This window comes from Lemur catta, chromosome 3 (assembly GCF_020740605.2).
Source record: "Lemur catta isolate mLemCat1 chromosome 3, mLemCat1.pri, whole genome shotgun sequence".
Classification (NCBI taxonomy): Eukaryota; Metazoa; Chordata; class Mammalia; order Primates; family Lemuridae; genus Lemur; species Lemur catta.
This window is the reverse complement of record NC_059130.1, coordinates 47,284,448-47,306,487: the sequence shown is the minus strand read 5'-3', so window position 1 is coordinate 47,306,487 and position 22,040 is coordinate 47,284,448. Positions and strand designations below refer to the sequence as shown.

General features: G+C 38.2%; 2 protein-coding genes across 2 annotated transcripts in view; one reads left to right on the top strand and one right to left on the bottom strand.

Annotated features, from left to right (window-relative positions):
- The window catches only part of PALMD (palmdelphin), a 54,136-nt gene extending 53,159 nt beyond the window's left edge, over positions 1–977 (top strand). The window contains exon 8 of the mRNA XM_045547464.1: positions 619–977. Within this exon, the coding sequence (XP_045403420.1) occupies positions 619–662 (44 nt within the window). The 3' untranslated portion in view covers positions 663–977. The remainder of the gene's footprint in view (positions 1–618) is intronic.
- A 10,836-nt stretch (positions 978–11,813) lies between these two features.
- Positions 11,814–22,040, bottom strand: part of FRRS1 (ferric chelate reductase 1) — a 45,339-nt gene continuing 35,112 nt past the window's right edge. Inside the window, exons 10-16 of the mRNA XM_045546416.1 lie at positions 21,013–21,128; positions 19,057–19,143; positions 15,971–16,068; positions 15,656–15,714; positions 14,693–14,836; positions 12,747–12,808; positions 11,814–12,674 (exon numbers count right to left, since the gene is read on the bottom strand). Of these exons, the coding sequence (XP_045402372.1) occupies positions 12,582–12,674; positions 12,747–12,808; positions 14,693–14,836; positions 15,656–15,714; positions 15,971–16,068; positions 19,057–19,143; positions 21,013–21,128 (659 nt within the window). The 3' untranslated portion in view covers positions 11,814–12,581. The remainder of the gene's footprint in view (positions 12,675–12,746; positions 12,809–14,692; positions 14,837–15,655; positions 15,715–15,970; positions 16,069–19,056; positions 19,144–21,012; positions 21,129–22,040) is intronic.

Here is a 22,040-nt window from a genome sequence, read left to right as displayed (position 1 = left end):
TGCTTTCTACATCCAATATATCATTAGCAGTGGAATTTACTCAGAAAAGATATGTTTGCCATTTGAAAGTATACTTATATTTTGGCAAAGACATTTTATAATCACTCAACTCTTAATTACTGGTTCATGTTGTTCCATTCATAAAGAAATTTGCTTTTGTCATTGTATATCCAAAGGAGCTTGTTTGGACAACCAAGTTTAATGAGCTAAAAGATAGCACAATCATGAAATCGAGTTTGTGTCAACATCTTTTTTTTCAGTGCTACATAGCTCAGAAATATACACAAAACCCAGTGACCTATAGGCATATGTATGTATGACTTATAGTGAAATTGTGCACTAATCCTATATTTATTCTATTTGCACTATTTACTAATTTTTCTAATCTTTATAGAAATAGGTTCCTTCTAGTTCTGAACCTGCTTCTGCCCTAAGTTAACCATAGCTTATTATTTCTACTATCTTTTTGTGCTACTAAATCAATGCTCACATTATTGGATAAAACCATCTGAGGTATGTTCTAAACTTTCCTGCATTCTATGAAATGGTCATTTAGAATGAAACTGAGGTTTTTGTTTTATAACTCTCTGTCTATTTTTTTTTTCCTTTAATTTGCAGCTTTAAGGATGAGAATGGCAAAGCTGGGGAAAAAAGTGATCTGAGAGGTCCACCCCCGTGGAAACATCCTTTGGAGAAGAAACTAAGAAATGTTTGCCAATTTCTCTTCTGGATATTTTTTTTTTAACTCCAAAAATTTATAATTACAGTATACCCATATTAAACCATGTGAATAAGTAGTAGTCATTCTTTGTGAACAGTTCCAAAAAACTGGGGAGAACAGATGCTTAACTGTTCCAGTTACTTGATAAGATTCAATGGGGGGAAAACCAGCATTTTTTATTGTATTGATACCAAAGCATTTCTAATAAGAGCTTGTTAAATTTCAGAATAAAGTTATTTAAAATATCCTGACTATATTATATTGACTGGATTGCAGTTTTACTAATACAAAGATTAGGAAGCCATTGCACCCCATCACAGAAATATTCAACCCTGACAAGTAAGCATGTCATCTCAAATTAATAATGCCTCAAGGCAACTACATTCCCCTAAGGACCAATTTAATTGGTTTGGTAGAGACTTCAAACCCTTGTACATATCCAAACTGTAAATGCAATAATGATCATCATATTTTGGGACTGGATTTGGATTGCCTTGACAGTGCACATGACCTTGGAGATGATAACTGGCACATTCATTCTTCTTAAATTGTCATCCTTTCACTCAGTTCAGTGTGAACCCCATGGCACAATGACAGATTAGTATTTAAGGGGTGTTGGATAGAGGACTTTCTATATTCTCAAAGAGCACAGATCTAATCTAATGTTTGACCAATTCCTGTGAACAAGGTGGAATCTTAAAACTAATAAAAATGTGTACAGCATGTTACTCCTCAGTATTCTTGCCAAGATATTAAACCCTCATTCGAAGGCAGATACTCCCATGCCAATGAATTCTCTCCTACCCTACCCTATCTTACTTCCCTCCCTCCCATACCCTCAAGACCCACTCCCACACATGTTCCCCTGGATCAGGCCAGAACACATTACCCAGGTCCTCCAAGTCTTTCAGTAAATAATCTGTTTCCTCCTAGGACATAAATTGAATTTCCGTGCTGGGACTATGTTTGATAAGACCTTATCTTACTTATTTGTCTAGAGGCAATGAGAGGTAAAATAAACAGACCTTGAGGAGGACAGCATTAACTGCAAAGCATCAGCCTCAGTTGAGTGGTTTTCCAAGGGGCAGCTATTCTCTAGCAGGAGAGAGCCCCTTCTGCCAGCCTGGAACGTTCTGGGAAATATGAAGATTCAAATATTTGAGGTTCTTTCAGCAATACCCCTATTTCAGGTCCAAGAGTCTCCTTTCCTTTCATGGCTCTGACGGGAGCGTAAGTGACCTGTCAAAATTGCACATTCCTTTGTAGCCCTGCCACCTTTAGGATTGAAGCTTGGGTTTTATTCTCACATAGTTTAACCTCTGGCTTCAGGAGACAGGGGTCTCTGTAAACATTGCCATAGGCCAGGCACGGTGGCTCATGCCTGTAATCCTAGCACTCTGGGAGGCCGAGGTGGGAGGATCGCTTGAGCTCAGGAGTTCAAGACCAGCGAGAACAAGAGCAGGACCCTTTCTCTACTAAAAATAGAAAAATTAGCCAGGCGTTGTGGCACCTGCCTGTAGTCCCAGCTACTCAGGAGGCTGAGGCAAGAGGATCACTTGAACCCAGGAGTTTGAGGTTGCTGTGAACTAGGCTGACGCCATGGCACTCTACTCAGGTCAACAGAGTAAGGCTCTGTCTCAATAAATAAATAAATAAATAAATAAATAAACAAACAAACAAACAAATAAACATAGCCATGGAGCCTATCTGGCTTTCTAGCATGCCCTGAGTTAGTAGTTGGCTGATCTGAGCCTAATTCTTTTTCTTCAAAGCTTCTAAGGCAATTATCAAAAGCAGCCAACTTTACAGTACATGTCAGTACATGACAGTACCTTTGCCCCAATCAGTCAAGTGCAGAGCTACTACATAACCCAACTCTTCCCTTTTCACCTGTACATCTCAATCCAGTACAAGTGAGTCTTAGCAATTGTAATAGTACAGCCTGCCAAAGGTTGTCACCATCCACTTATCACATAGCCCTCATTGCCATCTGACCAGGGAATGGACATCCAGTTCCAGAATCCCACACTGAGTATCTGCTGTCTAGAGCCACTCCCAGTTCCAACAAGGAGCAGAGGCTGAAATAGGACCTGGGTACAAGTGGATTATTTGAGAAGAGATCCCAGGAGCAGGAAGAAAGACACAGGAAAGAATGGTTAACATAATGGTGCAGAATCAAGGTCAATGTTCTAGGCAACAGGTACAGAAAGCACCTATAATTGTCTGTCTGAAGGAGAGGATGCTGGGATATTTGTCCACCAGATCTGGTCCCTCATTGATTAAAGGTCACCCCTGGGACCTTAAAATTCCCAGCATTTCTGGGTTGCACTTGCATGAGAGTCACACAGGCTCCTACAGCCTTGGAGAAGGTCCAGTGTGAAAGGAAGAAAGAAGCACAGGACATGCTTCTGTAGGGACAGTGTTGGCATAAGTCTGCACTTATTCAGAACTGTCCACTGCAGCTATGGCGCTGCAGAAATGGACCAAGGGGAGATGACACACCAATAGTGTCTGCCACACTAACTGTATAACCTTGGGCAACAAACAACTTCCCTGAGCCTGTTTTCTTATCGATAAAATGAGGTTAATGTCATATGCCTCACACAGTTGTTTGAGGATTCCATTTGTCAGTGAATGAAAAGTACCAAGTGTCCCGCTCATCATCTAGTTTGTTTGAGATGTCCTGCATTAAGGTTGATGCCACTACACCCTTCATCATTTCATATCTTGATGTTTTATATGTTCAGTGCTTATGTTAAGGTCAACGGGCCATTTCGAGTTAAGTGGAGTAGGAGAAGTAAGTCAAGAAAAGTTTAGAGGAACTACTGCTCTTGACTAGCCTTAAAAAAAAAGAAAAGAAAAGAAAAGTTTAGAGGAAAGTAAGTGAGGTACAAATTAAGGATAATTTTTTCTAAAGATATTCAGTTGTTCCAGCTCTACCTGTTGAAAGACTGTATTTTCCAAATTGAATTACCCTATCACCTTTGCTAAAAAATTAATTGGCCTTATAAGTGAGGATCTGCATAAGGATTCTCTGTTCTGTTCCATTCATCTATATATCTCTCACACCAATACCACACTTTATTTATATTAACACTGGTTGATACAGTAGTTTTATAATAAGTATTAGAATCAAGTAGGAGTAGGTCCTCCAGTCTTACCTTGTTTTTTTAATAGACTTTAAGAACAGTTTTAGATTAACAGGAAAATTGAGTAGATAGCACAAAGTTACCATATACCCTGCACCCAGTTTCCCCTATTGTTAACTTCTTACGTTAGTATGACACATTTGTTATAATTAACGAACCAGTACTGACACACTATCATTAACTAAAGTCGCATAGTTTGTTCATGTTTCTTTAGTTTTTACCTAATGTCCTTTTTCCGTTCCAGGGTCCCAAATAGAAAACCACATTACTTTTAGTTGTCTCATCTCCTTAGGCTCCTCTTGGCTGTGACTCTTTTTCAGACTTACCTCGTTTTTTGATGACCCTGATAGCTTCAAAAATTATTAGACAGATATTTTGTAGGATGTCCCTCTACTGCAAATTGTCTGCTGTTTTTCTCATGACCAGACTGGGATTATGGATTTTATGGAGGAAAACCACAGAGGTAAAATCCATTTTCATCACATCATGTTACAGGCACATACCTTCAACATGAGTTATCACTGTGGATGTTGATCGCCTCGCTGAAGGAGTGTCTGCCGGGTCACCATAAAGTTACTCTTTTTCCCCCGTTGTATACTGTACTCTTTGGAAGGAAGACTCTATGTACTCAGGGAGTAGAGAGGGTCCCTCTCCATGAGGACAGAGAATCTACATAATTACTTAGAATTCTTCTGCACAGATTTGCCTATTCTCCCCCATTTATTTATTTACTCGATCACATATTTAAATCAGTCTGGACTCATGGATATGTACTTTATATTTGAGTTATGATCCAGCACAATTTGCTGCTCAAATTGTTCCAGTTGTGGCTATTGGCTTTCAATTGGCTCCTGAGTCCCTTTAACATACCTCTATAAATGATTTTGCTTTGTTTTTTCCTTACTTTCTGCCAGTACCAGATGATCTAGGCTTATCCCATATATTTTCTGTGCCGATCCTAGAGTCAGCAATTTCTCCAACGGTTTCTGTTGCCTTCTACTGGAGAATAGTACAGAAAACAAGATCTGGGGCCTAGCACGGTGGCTCACGCCTATAATCCTAGCACTCTGAATTCTCTTGAGGTCAGGAGTTCGAGACTAGCCCGACCAAGAGTGAGAACCAGTCTCAGTCTCTATTAAAAATAAAAAAAATTAGGCAGGCATGGTGATGCACACCTGTAGTACCAGCTACTCAGGAGGCTGAGGCAGGAAGATCACTTGAGCCCAGGTGTTTGAAGTTGCAGTGAGCTATGATGATGCCACTGCACTCTCTCAAAAAAAAAAAAAGAAAAAAGAAAACAAGATCTGGGCACTAGGTGTGCTTGCTGCTATCTTTTCTTTAAAAAAAATTGTTTTGTGGCCTTTATCAAAAAGTCCCAAAACAATAAATGCTAGCATGGATGTGGAGAGAGAGAAACACTCATACACTGCTGGTGGGACTGCAAACTAGTGCAACCTCTGGGAAAAGCAATATGGAGATACCTCAAAGAGATACAAGTAGATCTACCATTTGATCCAGCAATCCCATTACTGGGCATCTACCCAAAAGAACAGAAGACATTCTATAAAAAAGACACCTGTACTAGAATGTTTAAAGCAGCACAATTCACAATTGCAAAGATGTGGAAACAATCTAAGTGCCCATCAATACATGAGTGGATTAATAAAATGTATATATGATATATATGTATACCATGGAGTACTACTCAGCTATAAGAAACACTGGTGATATAGCACCTCTTGTATTATCCTGGATGAAACTGGAACCCATTCTACTAAGTGAAGTATCCCAAGAATGGAAAAATAAGCACCACATGTACTCACTATCAAATTGCTTTTAACTGAGCAACACCTAAGTGCACATATAGGAATACTATTCATCGGGCATCAGGCAGATGGGAGCGGGGAGGAGGGGATGGGTGTATACATACATGAGTGTGATGCACACCATCTGGGGCATGGACACGCTTGCAGCTCTGACTTGGAGTGGGGGCAAGGGCAATATATGTAACCTAAACATTTGTACCCCCATAACATGCTGAAATAAAAAAAAACTGTTTGGGCCCTTTAAGGTCTTTGTCTTTCCATAAGAATTTTAGATCAGTTTGTCCAGCCTTTCAAACGAGCCTACTAGGATTTTGATTGGGATTGAAATGAATTTATAGATCAATTTGGAGATAATTGTCATCTTAATACTAAATTTGCCAATTCATGAGTATAATATAGCTCTCCATTTATTTAGGTCAATTTTAAGTTCCCTCAACAATATTTTGTAGTGTGCATATCCTGCACACCTGTCATTAAATATTCTAAACATTCTATTATTCTAATGCTATTAAAATTGAGATTGGTTTTTATTTTTGTAGTTTTCCATTGTTAGTATATAAAGATAAAATTGCTTTTCTGTATTGACTTTGTATCCTACGACTCTGGTAAATACAATTAGTTTTAGTAGTTTTTTGTATATTCCTTAGGATTTTCTACTTAGTGAACAGGTTGTCTGCAAATAAAAACTTTACTTCTTCCACAACTTTATGACTTTTATTTCATTTTATTACTTTATTGCACTGCGTAGGACTTCCAGTATGATGTTCCATATAAATGAGGAGAGCAGACATCCTTTGCCTTTTTCCAGTCTTGGGGGGAAAATATTGTCTTTCACCATTGAGTATGGTGTTAGCTGGAGGCTTTTCATGGATGCTCTTTATCACATTGAAGAAGTTCCCAGTCCTAGTTTGCTGAGTTCTTACCATGAAGGTGTTTTGAATTTTGTCAAATGCTTTCTCCCCATCTATTGAGATGATGAGATGGGTTTTCTCCTTTATGCTTTAATATGTGAATTTTGTTGATTAAGTTTTTGGATGTTATGCCAACAGTGCATTCTTTGGATAACCCTCACTTGGTCTTTTTTTTAAAAAAAAATTTTAAAAAAGCACTTTTCTTTTCTTTTTTTTGTTTTTGTTTTCTTTACTTCAGCATATTACAGGTGTACAAATGTTTAGGTTACGTATATTGCTTTTGCCCCACCTAAGTCAGAGCTTCAAGCATGTCTATCCCCTAGATGGTACGCACCACACTCAGTATGTATGTATCTACCCATCCCCTCCCCCCCCACATCTGTCCGATGCCCGATGAATGTTATTCCTATATGTGCACTTAGGTGTTGATCAGTTAAAAGCAATTTGATGGTGAGTACATGTGGTGCTTATTTTTCCATTCTTGGGATACTTCACTTAGTAGAATGGGTTCCAGTTCTATCCAGGATAATACAAGAGGTGCTATATCACCATTGTTTCTTATAGCTGAGTAGTACTCCATGGTATACATATGCCACATTTTATTAATCCACTCATGTATTGATGGGCACTTAGATTGTTTCCACATCTTTGCAATTGTGAATTGTGCTGCTATAAACATTCTAGTACAGATGTCTTTTTTATAAAATGTCTTTTGTTCTTTTGGGTAGATGCCCAGTAATGGGATTGCTGGATCAAATGGTAGATCTACTTGTATCTCTTTGAGGTATCTCCATATTGCTGCCCACAGAGATTCTGGATATCAATTTTTAATTTAATAGTTATCCAAAACATATTCTATGATTTGTATCCTTTTAAATATATTTAGTCTTCTTCTCTGGCATAACATATGACCTATCTGGTGAATACACCATGCACTTTAAAAGACTGTGTAGTCTACAGTTACTATGTATAGTGCAAATATCAGTTAGGCCAAGGTGGCTGATACTGCTAGTCATACTTCTGTGCCCATATTGGTGTGTTTTTTTTCCAGTTGTTCTATTAATTGCTTAGAGAGGAATGTTGAAATCTCCAGCTATGATTATGGAAATGTCTACTCCTCTCTTTAATTCCTTTTTTTATTTTTTTAGAATTTAAAAGGTTTCTTGGGGTGGGAGGGTGATGAAAGATAAAGGGGAGGAAGCAAGAGTGGGCAGGAAGAGCCTCTCACCATGACGCAGACCTGACAAAATTATCAGGGAGCCCCAGAGCAGGCTGCCCATGTTGGGCGGGACTGGCAAGGCCTGAGTACCCTGGCTATGCTCATCACTGGCTGGGAAGAGCATGCTCTCCAGCCTCAAGGTGCGGCAGCTGGGTGCTGTCAGCTAACTGCACTCCTTCCATCTGAATGGTGAGTTTTATCTTGAAGGGAGATGCGTCATCATCTCCCTCTTCATCTCTTACTATTATGATTTAAATATAATCTCCGTGATTCTAGGCTGAGAGCACCTGGAGGGCAGGGTTAACATCTGTGCTATCTTTTTATCCAATCCCAGTGCCCAGCACAGTGTCTGTCACAGGATATGTGCCCAGTAAGTGTGTGTTGAGTGAGTTTGTGAGTAACCAATTCAAGGCCACCTAGCTACCACAGAATTAGACTGTGTGGGATATAGTGAAGTGAGATATAGCTAAAGTGTGGTCTTTGTTCTTCAAGGACCTTAGTCCCAGCGCTAAGAAAGCGCTGAGAGCATGACCCAGAACACGATGGTGGTGGCTAGGTCTGCCTGTGGAAGCCATGGATGGGCACCACTTGCACCTCCCTTTAATTCTTTCAAAAACTCTTTATTAAATATACATACCATAGAGTTCAATAGCATTTACAGTAGCCTCCCCTTACCTGTGGTTTTGCTTTCTGCAGTTTCATTTGCCCATAGTCAACTATGGTCCAAAAATATTAGATGGAAAATTCCAGAGATAAACAATTCATAAGTTCTAAATTGCACATTGTTCTGAGTAGCATGATAAAAACTTGTGACATCCCACTCTATGCCGCCTGGAACGTGAATCACCCTTTGCACAGCGGATCCACGCTGTATACACTAGCTGCCTGTTAGTCACCTAACAGCCCTCTCGGTTGTCAGAGTGACTGTGGCTGTATCCCAAGGTTTGTTTTCAAGTAACCCTTATTTTACCCAATAATGGCCCCAAAGCACAAGAGCAGTGATGCTGGCATATTGTTATAATTGTTCTATTTTATTATTAGGTATTTTTGTTAATCTCTTACTGTGCCTAATTTATAAATTAAACTTTATCATAGGTATGTATTTATAGGAAAACACATAATATATATAGGGTTTGGTACTTTCCACAGTTTCAGGCATCCACTGGAGGTTTTGGAACGTATCCCCCATGGATAAGAGGGGACTATATTTACAGAATTGAGAAGCCATCACACAACTTGTGGATTTTGTGGCTGTCTTCTTTCAGTTAGCATACATGTCCCAAGATTCATCCATGTTGCAGCACATTTCAGGACTTCATTCCTTTTTATTGCCAAATAGTATTTCAGTGTATGAATATAGATTTTGTTGACCCACTTACCAGGTGACAGACATTTAGTCCATCTCCAGAACTTTTTCGTCTTCCCTAACAGAAACTCTGATCCCATTAAACACTAACTTCCCATTCCCTTCTCCTCCTAGCCGCTGGTAACCACCATTCTACTTTCTGTCTATAAATTTGACTACTATAGGTACCACATATAAGTGGAATCATACAACAGTTGTCCTTTTGTGTCCGGTTTATTTTATTTAGATAATGTTTTCAATATGAACATCAAATTTTTTTATAAAATGAAAAATGCATATTTTACATGTAAAAATGATTCAAGTTTATCACTGTAATCAGATGGCAAAGACATCACCAATGACACGTACAAAGCAAGCACTTTTTGCTGGCATCACTTCATTCAATCCTCACAGCTACTCAGTGAGATGGGCTTTACAGGTGAAGGAATGGGACCCAGAGAAGTGACTTGCCCAAGCACATGTGGCTTATAAATCAACAAGCAAACATGCATATTCAAGTCTTCCAACTCCCCGTCCTTCTTTATTTACAGGATCAGCTGCCTCCTGTCCAATTTATAAATATGGTTAGGACAAGGAGACACATACATTGGATAGAGTCAGGGAAGGCTCCAAGGAGAAAAAAAGAACTTGAGCTAGAACTTGATAAACTACCTATTGTTAGGAAGAGAAGAACAGAAAGGGCATTCCAGGCTGGTGACCATTAATGACCTGGGTGCAGAGACAAACTTGGTGGAGGGTGGACAAGGAAGAAAGGAAGCAGGATGTGGATAGGAACAGTGAGCATTCTAATCCAATTTTAAAAAAGCTTAAAAGAATCTTTTCTTTCATTCCCACCTATACAAGGACCTTTGTTCTTTTTTTTTTTAAATCTGCCTCACCAGAGTGTACGGATAAATCTAATTTCAGCCAAAACCTACATGTGCCCAGAGCTTCCTAGTTGGCATCTGCTGCATTTGTCTTTTCCCACTGCAGCCTGGACGAGGGCAAAATGTGGAAGAGATGAGGTGTCACTTAACCCACATTGGCCAAAACTCCTGACAAAAACCAAGTAAGCACTAAAGTGAATCGATTCATTTATTTGATAACTCATGCTATAGACCGCCTTGCCCTTAAGATTGATTCCCACAGACCAGAAAATAATAAAAACAAAAATAGCCTCAGGTATGAATGCTACCCCAACTCTAATTTTTGAGAATTTATTTCATTTTTTCCAAAAAAAATACTTATCTTTATTTTGTAGAGCATCCCTTCTTTAAGAAGAAAATTCATGATTTTCTCACTGTTTTAGGCAACATTGCTAAAGATATAAAAGCATATAGTTTAACAATCACGCCTATCAAAAGCAATAATATTTTAAAAGCTACCCATATTGTTTATTCCAGAAAGAAGAAAAACTGAAAGGAGTGAAAAACAGGCATTTGCAGCTTGTGGATACCAACCACCCATAGCAGAAGAATCATAATTTCGTGAATTTAATGAAAAGATTTGGTCTATTAAGATTAAATGACAAAGGTTTCTGTGTACAACTCTGTATGTCAGTTGATTAAGTATCAAAATAGTGCCAATATATGAATCAGTAAAAAAGAGAAAGTTAAAATGTCTTAGCCTCAACACTGGAAAGTCAGCAATCTCACATATTTGAAAACCAAACACATCAAGGCTCATCTTTTCCTTAAAAGAATTTTTCCTTGTCAGATACAGAATATAACTTATTAGGAGAAATTTATTAACCTTTAAGCCCCTTATAACAGAAAACTGGATGAAAATATTTTAGTATATATTTAATTTTCTATACTAAATGGTTTTTTTTAAAAAATAAAGACATTCAAAAGGAAAGTTTAGACTGTAAATACTATGGCACCTACAGAATATGAACATAGAAAGTTCATATCTAAGCTCTAAGCTACTTATGATAAACCTATATAAGAAATAAAAATAAAACTTCCGCCTCATTTTACCCAGTAAAAGATGTAGGATACAGAGCTGAGGCTATTATTTACACCATATAGAAATGAGGTTCTTGGGACAAGCAGAAACTATAATCTAATCAGAAAGAATACCTAAAGAAATCAAATATGACTCCCTAAACATTTTTTATTTTAAAAATGTCCAGTTTTGCTTGTTTCTTTTGCCTAAGACAGCTGTATTCAGTTGTTACAAGGTCAGGGGAATGTAAAAGGAAATATCAAACAATTGTTACAAATAATCATGGTTAGAAAACAAGCAGAAGTGAAACTAGAAAACAACAGCAATCCCTAATTTGAGTTTCTAACCCATAATCTGACCCAATAAAAAAATACAAAAATTTTTCAAATAAAGACTAAGAAGAGTTTGCATTTAAGGGAAACACCATCCCATGATGTTATCTAAATACCAAAAATGAATCGGCGCAAGGAAAAACAGGAACAAAGCAGTTCATACCTCGGTATTACAGCACCACCCACTGGCTAGAAGTCCTCATAGCAAATATGAGACCCAGCCATAAAATAGAAGATAAATTAATGGAATAAAAAGGAAAACACACTAATGATTTTGATTCATTAGAGCACCAGAAATGTCTAACAAAACAGAACCACCCATATTACTTTTACAAAGAAAGAGAACAGTTGTTAGGTGTATTCACAAGGGTGAGTTTTATCAGTTTTGAAATGCACATCTACAAATGCTTTAAGAACTTAAATTTTATGGTCAAAACAATTAACATAAAATGGCACTTTAGCTTTGTAGCTCAATATATAAAGAAGGCCTTTAATCAGAAGATGAATACTCGCATTTCACTTCTAAGAAAGAAATTATGATATTTATAATACATTCAAATGTCAATAAAACTCACAATCGTGTCAGCCCCACTTCGACCTTTACCAGAGAAGTAACAAAATAAACAGAGCAAAGAACATGTACGAAACTGGACTGAAAAACATAGTTTCCATTTAAAAAGTCCAAAGACCATTCAGATAAACTAGTAAAAATAAATGTTTTCTTGAAGTTATCGCAGCACCTTTGTAGTCCAAAATATGTATACTGTAATACAATCTCCTTTTTATTCTGGTAACATCTGTTTTGTTTTTTCCAAATTGTTCTTGTTTATGTTCTTAAATACTAACATTCTTAAAATCTTGGCATGGAATATTGAAGAGTCTTTTCTCCTCAGGTACAACCTTCCCTTTAAGGTCCAGAATTGACATAAGAGTCTGACATCAGCTTCTCGTCTATATGACCCTCCTGCATGTTGATCTCTAACGACGAGACTTCAGAATTCCTCTGTAGACATGGCCCTCGTATTCCAAATTAGAATTCAGATATGCTCCAAGGAGTCAGCACAGGCTTCAAGTTTCTTTGGTTTGATGATAATTATCACCTGGCCCACAAAAGCCAAGATCTTTCCTTGCTCATAGATGGTTGATTGCAGATAAGAATATGATGAGAAAAGTCACATTCCCACAGATATAAATTGCCAAGACCACCTTTTTAAAAGTATGACCCTGAAAGAAAAATTGAGATATGAGAAAAAGTACTACCTTAAGGTTATGCCCATAAAGAAGAAAAAGACTTACCTCTGCTTCAGCTACAGTAAATGACTGAAGGATCTGAATTCTAACATCATCCAGTATTTCAACTGTCAAGAATAATAACATAAGTTTATAAGAACAGTGTTCTGCAGGTAAACTAACTTTAAAAAAAAAAACCACCTGATTTGCAGTGTTCAATTTTCAAGGTGTAAATTCTCCCATTTCAAGCTACTAAATGTGGTCAACTTCCTAAATACTTAACACTCTCACAAATTGGGACAAGCTGGCTATAGCGAGTATTTGTCAAACAACTTAAATAGGCCCTCTTTTAATCAATAAACACCACCTCCAAGTCCGCACAATATAAGGTTTTTGGGTTTTTTAATTGACAAATAAAAATTTTAGATATTTATGGTGTATAACATAATGACATTGTGAAATGGCTAAATCAAGCTAATTAACATACGATAACAATCCAAGTTTGTTTGTTTGTTTGTTTGAGACAGAGTCTCACTCTGTTGCCCGGGCTAGAGTGCCGTGGCGTCAGCCTAGCTCACAGCAACCTCAAACTCCTGGGCTCAAGCGATCCTCCTGCTTCAGCCTCCCAAGTAGCTGGGACTACAAGCATGTGCCACCAGGCCCGGCTCATTTTTCTATATATATTTTTACCTGTCCATATAATTTCTTTCTATTTTTTAGTAGAGACAGGGTCTCGATCTTGCTCAGGCTGGTCTCAAACTCCTGAGCTCAAACAATCCGCCCACCTCGGCCTCCCAGAGTGCTAGGATTACAGGCGTGAGCCACCACGCCCGGCCACAATCCAAGTTTTAAGAACATATGTATTTCAAACAGTAAGCCATAATTCAGTGGTCATCAAAAGCCCCGTGTATATAACCTTCAAGAACCAAAAGTGTCAGGACAGATACTTACTACTCAGCTCCTAAAAGCCACTCAGGCTCCTAGGTTCACAACATATACACTGGACAACAAACAGTTTTTGTTTTTAGAAGGATACCTTCACTTATTTCAAGGTGTCTCATATCTCACTTATATCATACTTGACTTCTGAAAACCACCCTACTCTGGGAGATACAAGCCCCATGGAAAGGACCTAGAGACAGAGGGCTGGAACCCAACAGTTCCCCTCAACCCAACTCAAAAATGACCGTAAACTTGAGTCGCTCAAATGTTTGGCCATCAGGATAGCTTATCCTGCTGGGAAAGGCACATGCTAAAAAAGAAGTCTTAAAAGGAGAGTTTAAAGTCATTTTAAAAACCTTAAACTGAAAACTGAAATAATGACTTAAATAGTTACCTCTAGAAATTACTTTCTGGATTCCCATGTTTAAGGCTGATTTCTCCTCAACAACCAATTACTCCAATTACTAATGCATCTAAAAATCATTTAAGCCAAATTACAACTTCAAATTACAAATGACACCTTCACCTTCAGATCGGACACAGACAACACTTAGCTAAGTTTAAAATATCACCATTCTCTACTAATTTCTCCACCAATGGTGGCTATAAGTATCTTGAGCTGCCTGGCTCTGGGACCAAAACAGACCTTGCCACTAGAGAGCACAGGCAATGTAAGTCCTTCCTATCTAGCCTGCTCCCTAGCTAGCTAGCTATTTATGTACATGGTAACCTAAGTGACAGCACACAGTAAGTTTGAGAAATAGGTAAAAATTGTCCGCAGGGCTGAGTCTCTTCCTCCATCTCAGGGTTCTCTCAGCTTCGGGCTTTGGTTCCCGATCTATACGGGCTTCAAGTCAGACTGGGATGCAAAGTAAAAGAAGACTTCTTCACTAAAACCTAAAATACTTCCTTTATATTTTACTCACAAATTCTCATACTAAACCATGTAAAAAACAAAAGCAGAAAATTCCTACCACGTAATGGTCAGTGATTAGTATCAAGAAACTAATTATTTTCCAACAGTTTGTATAAACATGATTCTTCATAGCATGGCTTTTTGAGCAGGCTACCTTTTCGAGAGAGTCGATAAGCATGTATCTCCAGAACAATCTCAGTCCCGACATGCCAGGCTACAAATCCGATCATTGCATAGGTTTTCCGTGGATAAGGAAGATTCAATCCTGGTAAATCCATTCCCAGGAATATCACTGCCACTAATGTTAAGAGAAAAAAATACACATTCAAATGTAGTCGCCACCAAGGGACATAATTATGTGTGTGCTTGTTTGTGTATTATATCAACAAAGAGTTTATGAAATAAATAAGATTAATATTTAAGACCAAATAGTTAATTTAGTCTTTTTTATTGTGAAGCTAGATAGAACAAGATGGGAAATTATAATTATGATCTACCAATTGTTAAAAAAAGAGGCACCTAAACTTTCCAGAAAGCTTTCAAACTGCAAAGCAGAAAGGGAGAAAAGTATGGAAACCATTGCAGACTGTACTCCTTCGTTCACAAAGAATCCCATAGACTATAGCAATGTTAGGGTAGGAGGTGCCTGCTTAGGTATTTATTACATAAGGCAACAAAATGTGTTGGATAATCATACTTGACTTCTGAAAACCACCCTACTCTGGGAGATACAAGCCCCATGGAAAGGACCTAGAGACAGAGGGCTTGAACCCAACAGTTCCCCTCAACCCAACTCAAAAATGACCGTAAACTTGAGTCGCTCAAATGTTTGGCCATCAGGATAGCTTATCCTGCTGGGAAAGGCACATGCTAAAAAAGAAGTCTTAAAAGGAGAGTTTAAAGTCATTTTTAAAACCTTAAACTGAAAACTGAAATAATGACTTAAATAGTTACCTCTAGAAATTACTTTCTGGATTCCAATGTTTAAGGCTGATTTCTCCTCAACAACCAATTACTCCAATTACTAATGCATCTAAAAATCATTTAAGCCAAATTACAACTTGCTATATAAACAACCAGCAATTATATATGAATAAGTGGCATCACAATTACTTACCTGCTATTATTCTAGCAGCTGTTCCTATACTCCAATGAGTCCAGTTAAACATTTGCCTTCTACCAAAATAAAGAACCAGTCAGTATTCTTAAAAGCAATGGAACTACAATTAATTCCCAAGAGAATAAAAAGCATGCAATTTCCCTTATTGCCTGGGAATTAGATATCTGAAATACATTTTAAAGGCTTTCAAAGTAACTACAATTTATCACTGAATTTTATAAAATGCAAAATGTTTCCACTTGAAAAGGGATTTGTTTGCCAACTCACGATATCCACATTAAGAGAGCATTTATATATAAAAGCTGGAAGTACCTTGGGTCATGCAAAGGTGGCCTGAAGGCTGCCAGAAGAGGCTGAAGAATTGCTAAAGTCATCACTATGCAGCCGAGGTACGGGTGGTAACCTGCATGCTAAACAAAGTCATGTTGTTTTAATGGTCTCAATCTCTCTTATCAGTTTAAATCCTCAAGTTAAAAATAGCACACACAGATGTATTCTTAGTGTTTTCCCATGGCTTTAAACATTCAGTAATGATGATGATGGTAATAGGCAACATTTACTGAGTATATACTTTACGCCAGGCATGTTCTTTACACACACTACTAATTCTCACAATGCTTGACAATTGGTTATCAATATCCCAATTTTACAAATCGGGGAACTGAGCCTCAGAGCTATCAAGTGCTGCATCCAAGGCCACACGGTATATAAATGGTTGTGGCGGAGTTCACGTACAGAATGTTTCTCTCCTCCATCAGGATGTTAAGTGAGTACCAACACTGGCACAATCATTCGCAGCCCAGCTGGGGCTAGTTAGTGTCCACATGTCAAGAGCAATCATTCCGATGTATTATAATGATTTGTTTAGACCTCTGGGTTTCCCTAAGCTGTGGGATCTATATGATTCCCTGGAACTCTGGAGCTTAACAGAGTCTTAGTCACTCAATAAATGTTTGTTGATTCAGTGAATAACCTGTACAGCCACTGTATTAAGAGATTATCTCCTCTGTTCAGAATGAAGATCTAACCCAAGAAAAAACATCGACATAGTATCTGAACAGTTTCTGCTACACTCCTCCCTTAGTGACATTGTGTGCCTGCTCAAAAGAGTAGCTAGTTGGATAAGACCACTTTGTATGATTTCACTTAAACACTTAAGAGAAGGGCAAAGAAGATGCTCTAACCCATGACATGTTTGGATGGAAGGATACTACAGTCTGTTACATTGACACTTGCTCAGGTAGCCTATAAATCTGTGACCTAGAAATGGGGACATAATGGTTTCTAAGCCATGATAGGAAGTCTTTGTAAATAGGAACTAAAGGCTGACAAACGAGCAATATAAAAACATTCTCAAATCAGGGACTCAGTTATACATGGATAAAATTATAACCGTGACTCTGGAAGCATAAAGGGCTTCTAATAAAAAAACGAAACAGCAACAACACCAAAATTCTTATATGTGCTTACAATGTACTGGGCACTGTCCTAAGTATCTTCAGTTAACTAACTCCCAATCCTCACAGAAGGCCTGTGAGATACATACTACACTATCCCCATTTTACAGGTGAGTAAGCTGAGGACAGAGACGTTAAGTAACTTGCCCAAGGGGTCCCAGGATTTGAATCTAAGTAGTCTGGCTGTAGAACAGTGTTCTTAACCTTTACACTATCCTATTCATAAACGGCAAAGACTATAAACTACAACATTACAAAGTAAGTGTCACCCTTGCTCCAAATACCTGGGTAAAATAAGGTTCTGATGTCTCAGTTCATGTCATAAAATCTTCATAATTTCCTTTAGAATAAATACGTTAACTGATCCATGAACTACCTAAAAAGTAGGAGGTTGGTTATCCTTAAGATTCTTTTTAAAAAAATAAAAAGCAGGAGGGAGGTTCCCTAGTGATATCTGTGACCCAAGACTCATCAATCTCACTCCTTGTGGCACCAGCCCAAACTCTGAACTACCCAATTTAGATATCAAATTCTGACTAGCTATAAAACTGGAATAGTGTCTGGGATACACTCGTGAACATACCAATGGTTATCCCAGCTCTCACAGAGCTGGCCATACTAGTGCGGGAAGACAGACAAAGAAAAAACATAGTAAGTAAATTATGTGAAATGGCATAAGGTAAAGAATGCTGTGAAAAAAAATAAGCAAGGTGTGGCCCCCTGAAAGGCTCTGATTTGAGCAAAGACTTGAAGAAGGTGAGGGAGTGAAGGAAGCATGTGCCAGGCAGAAGGAAGAGTCTTTGCCAAGAAGACAAAGAAGGGCGGTGCCTGCCAGGTTTGCAGACCAGCACGAGGCCAGAGTGGAAGGGGATGCACTAGATGGAGATGGGGAGGAGGCCAGTCAGAGAACGACTGGGAGCCCAATCATGGAGGTCACTGGAAGAACTTTGGCTTTTACTCTGAGTAAAATTGAGAGGCACAGGAATTACATGATCTGATTTACATTTTTAAAAAATCACTCTGCCTTCTTTGTTGAAAACAGACAGTATCTGAGTGAGGGTTGAAGTGGAAAGACCAGTTAGGTGGCTACTGCAACATCCAGGCAAAAGATGATGGCGGTTCAAGCCCACGTAGTAGTGTCGGTGATGGCAGTGAGAAGTGGTGGGCTGTGGATATACCTTCACTGTAGAGCCAATAGAATTTCCCAATGGATCTGACGTGGGATATGCAAGAGAGCACAGGTAAGGATAATTCCAAGGTTTTGATCTAAACATGGAATTCCAACAGCTACCATGGGACTCACGGAAGGTGGAGTAAGATGGGAAAAAGATCAGGAATTCCATTTTGGACATGTTAAGTTTGAAGTCTTACACATGCAAGTTGGGGTCCTGGGTGTAGCTTGAGCTAGATGGGTGAGTCTCAAGCCAGGGGAGAGGTCTAGGCTGGAGATAAGCATTTGGGAATAAGCTTCAGTTTCTTCATTTGTGACATGGGATTATTACCAATACCTACTTTATTTGAGATTTAAATTCAATCACACATGTAAAGCACTTAGCACAGCCGGTCACATAGTAGAAATCCAACTTCTGTTAGTTTAGTGGCAATCATAGTACTAGTTAGAGAAAACCACTTACATTGTTCATGTTCTTTAGATATCATGCTGAGTTTTCACCACTCTATAGTGGGGAAAACTCACTAAAGCTATAGTGTATATACAACATTTGATGTAGCCTAAAAATAAATTTCATTACTAAGTAATCTGCACTTCCATCCTCACCCTAGCCCTGACCTCCAATGGTGTGAGAAAGAGTCATCAGATGATTCAAAAGGAAAGAGAAATACATGCAGGAATAGTTTACCCACCATTTGAGAAAAAAACAGCAATCTACTTTGGCATCAAAAAGGATTTCTATAAAAACATCCTGTTTAAGATATACTCACCCAACTCCAGCCTCCTCTGTATACAAAAGGCATAACAAAAGCAATGCCGGTGAGGGCAGATGTAGTGAGCATGAGTATCCGATGCACCTGCAAGTTGGAATGATAAAGTGAGAGAACAGCTACATAAGAGAAAGGAGATGGAGTTACAGCGGAGAAAAAATCATGGGGTAAGATTCACTGAAGGCATGCATTCATTTGTCGTTTGTTTGTTTGTCTGCTTGTTTTAGCAATAGCATTTCACTATTTTGCCCAGGATGACCTGAAACTCCTGGGCTCAAGGTTGCTGGGACTACAGGTGCATACCACCACATCTGGCTCACCTGACATCTAGTCATAGTTTGTGATTAGTTAAAAAAAAAAATCTTAGCATAACCCTAAACCTTAAAGAAAACCCTAAGCTGCCATCCTCATCATTTAAAAGTGTTTGCCAAGAATTCACCTGCAGAGAGTAGCAGGAATGGGTATTTCACACACAGAGCACACTGCCTTGCCAAGCAAGCCCTTCATTTCCTTCCAAAGATATTTAATAAGCTCCACCACCAAGTACAGTGCTATAGCAGGTGCAATAAGACAGCAAGGAAGCAAAAAATACTGTCTCCTGAGGAGTTTCAGATGTAACTGAGTAGATAAGAGAAAAATATATAAAATGTTTAATTCATGATACAAGAGACTATTAAGTGTGAAAATAGGCACTGTTAATGCATTGTGCCAGGATAACTAGTGTAAACTAAAACTATCCTGGAAAAACTGGAATATATAGTTACCATATATAACCCTACATATATATGTGTGTGTATATATATGCATATATATATAAATATAAAACTGTCATGTATGTGTGTGTATACCATCATTTTAAAGGCAGTGGAGGATTTGAATTGATAAAGAGAGGACAAAGAGTCTTCCATTTGGGAAGTCTTCCAGTCTTCTACATGAGCAGATGAGAGAGAGAGAGAGAGAGCGAGAAAGAGAGAAAGCACAAGTGAGTCCAAGCAAGAAAGTGCACACATACAAAACCAGAGGCAAAGACAGACGGGTGCAAGGCACGTAGCAGTCGGGGGAAAAAAATGAAACAGATTGGCCTTGCCAGACAACAGGGCGAAATGAGGTTAGGTAAAGTAAAACTCAAAAGCTACAAATTTATATGAAGCATCAAGGATACCCTCTTACAAAATCAAAACTGTTCCAATAAGCAATACTATTTTCTGCAAGCAGGCATGCACATTCTAACTCAACACATACTCATTGATCTTCCACTATATGTGCAAATGTCTATACTCCATTACCCATGAAAGAGGTTTGTTTTGCTCTGTTTTGAAGGGTACTTATTGGCTTTTGCTTATGCTCCTATTGGGAGACTGCCTCCCATCCCATGGGAGAGGGCAGTATGAAAAATAACTTTCTCCTAAAGCAGGAATGAGCTTAAATAACAAAATAAATAAAAATTTTAAAAATTTTTTTTAAAAAGGAAAAAGATTTTCAGTTTTTCTTCCCACCCACACAGGGGACAGATGAACCTGATTGATGAGTGAGGGATAATCCAACATCCATTGGCCCATCAAGCAGGTTCACCTCTTTCTTCTGTACCTTGCCTTCCCTGATCCATCTTTACTCAGGGCAGTGGGTAATTACTCTTCCAACATCCCCCCCCCATAAATAGAAGTATAAACAAGGATCATTCGGGTCGCGAAGTCTTTGTGACAAAGGGATACACATGGCCCTGACACAATCTCCAATTCAGCCTGACTCTTCATAAAGCTGTCTTCATACTGATCTTCATAAGCATCTTATGCCTGCTCTCAATTGGTTAAGGAAACTAAAGGGAAAAAAGAGGATCCCAAACCTACAACAACTGGAACCGTAAAATGCACACACATGCACATATACTCTTCATGTTTTCATCTTGCAATGTTCAAATAATACAAAAATTGCATTAAACCTTTTTCTCCCACTTACCTGAAACCAAACTGCTTCACCAAGGAAGAAAGCTCTTGACCAAACAGGTTTGAAGAACCGGGCAACCAGCACACCTATGCTAACAGTAGTCATCCATGCCACAAACATCAAAGCCCCTACAGGTGAGAAACATACAGTGGTCGACTTCACAAACTAATCAAGCTATTTTTTAAATGACCAGGCCAAATGCTCAGAAAAATATAAAAAGCCAGCCAAATACACTCAGCTGACATAAGCACAGCATCCAAAGACCTATACATCATAGCTTTACCACCACTACTACTGCTAACATCTGACACTTCCATTAACTCCTATTACGTGCTACCCTACGTGCTTTACATGTATTTATCTAATTCCTCTTTACAGCAATCCTATCATGTAGTTACAATTATTATTCCAGTTGTGCTGGATAAGGAAACTAAAGCATAGAGAAGTTAAGCAGTTTGTCCAAGGTTACAAAGTCAGTATACAAGCCCAGTCTGGCTTTAGCAACTCTACTCTTAACCATTATATTAATACAGCTTGTCTGCAATTATTTCAGAATCTTCTCATATCTCACTCCAAAAAACAATGAAAAACAGGTGCATTATTTCTGAATCCAATTACTGCCAAACTGGAGCTACAACATGAGTAGATATAAACAACAATAAACTTATTTTTATATGGTTATATATGGGTTTATATATTTATGGGTTTATATATATATGGGTTTATATATATTTATTTTTATATGGTTATATAGGGTTATATATGGTAACTATATATTCCAGTTTTTCCAGGATAGTTTTAGTTTACACTAGTTATCCTGGCACAATGCATTAACAGTGCCTATTTTCACACTTAATAGTCTCTTGTATCATGAATTAAACATTTTATATATTTTTCTCTTATCTACTCAGTTACATCTGAAACTCCTCAGGAGACAGTATTTTTTGTTTCCTTGCTGTCTTATTGCACCTGCTATAGCACTGTACTTGGTGGTGGAGCTTAACTATGGTGATATTAACAGAAACTCTATGACAATGGAT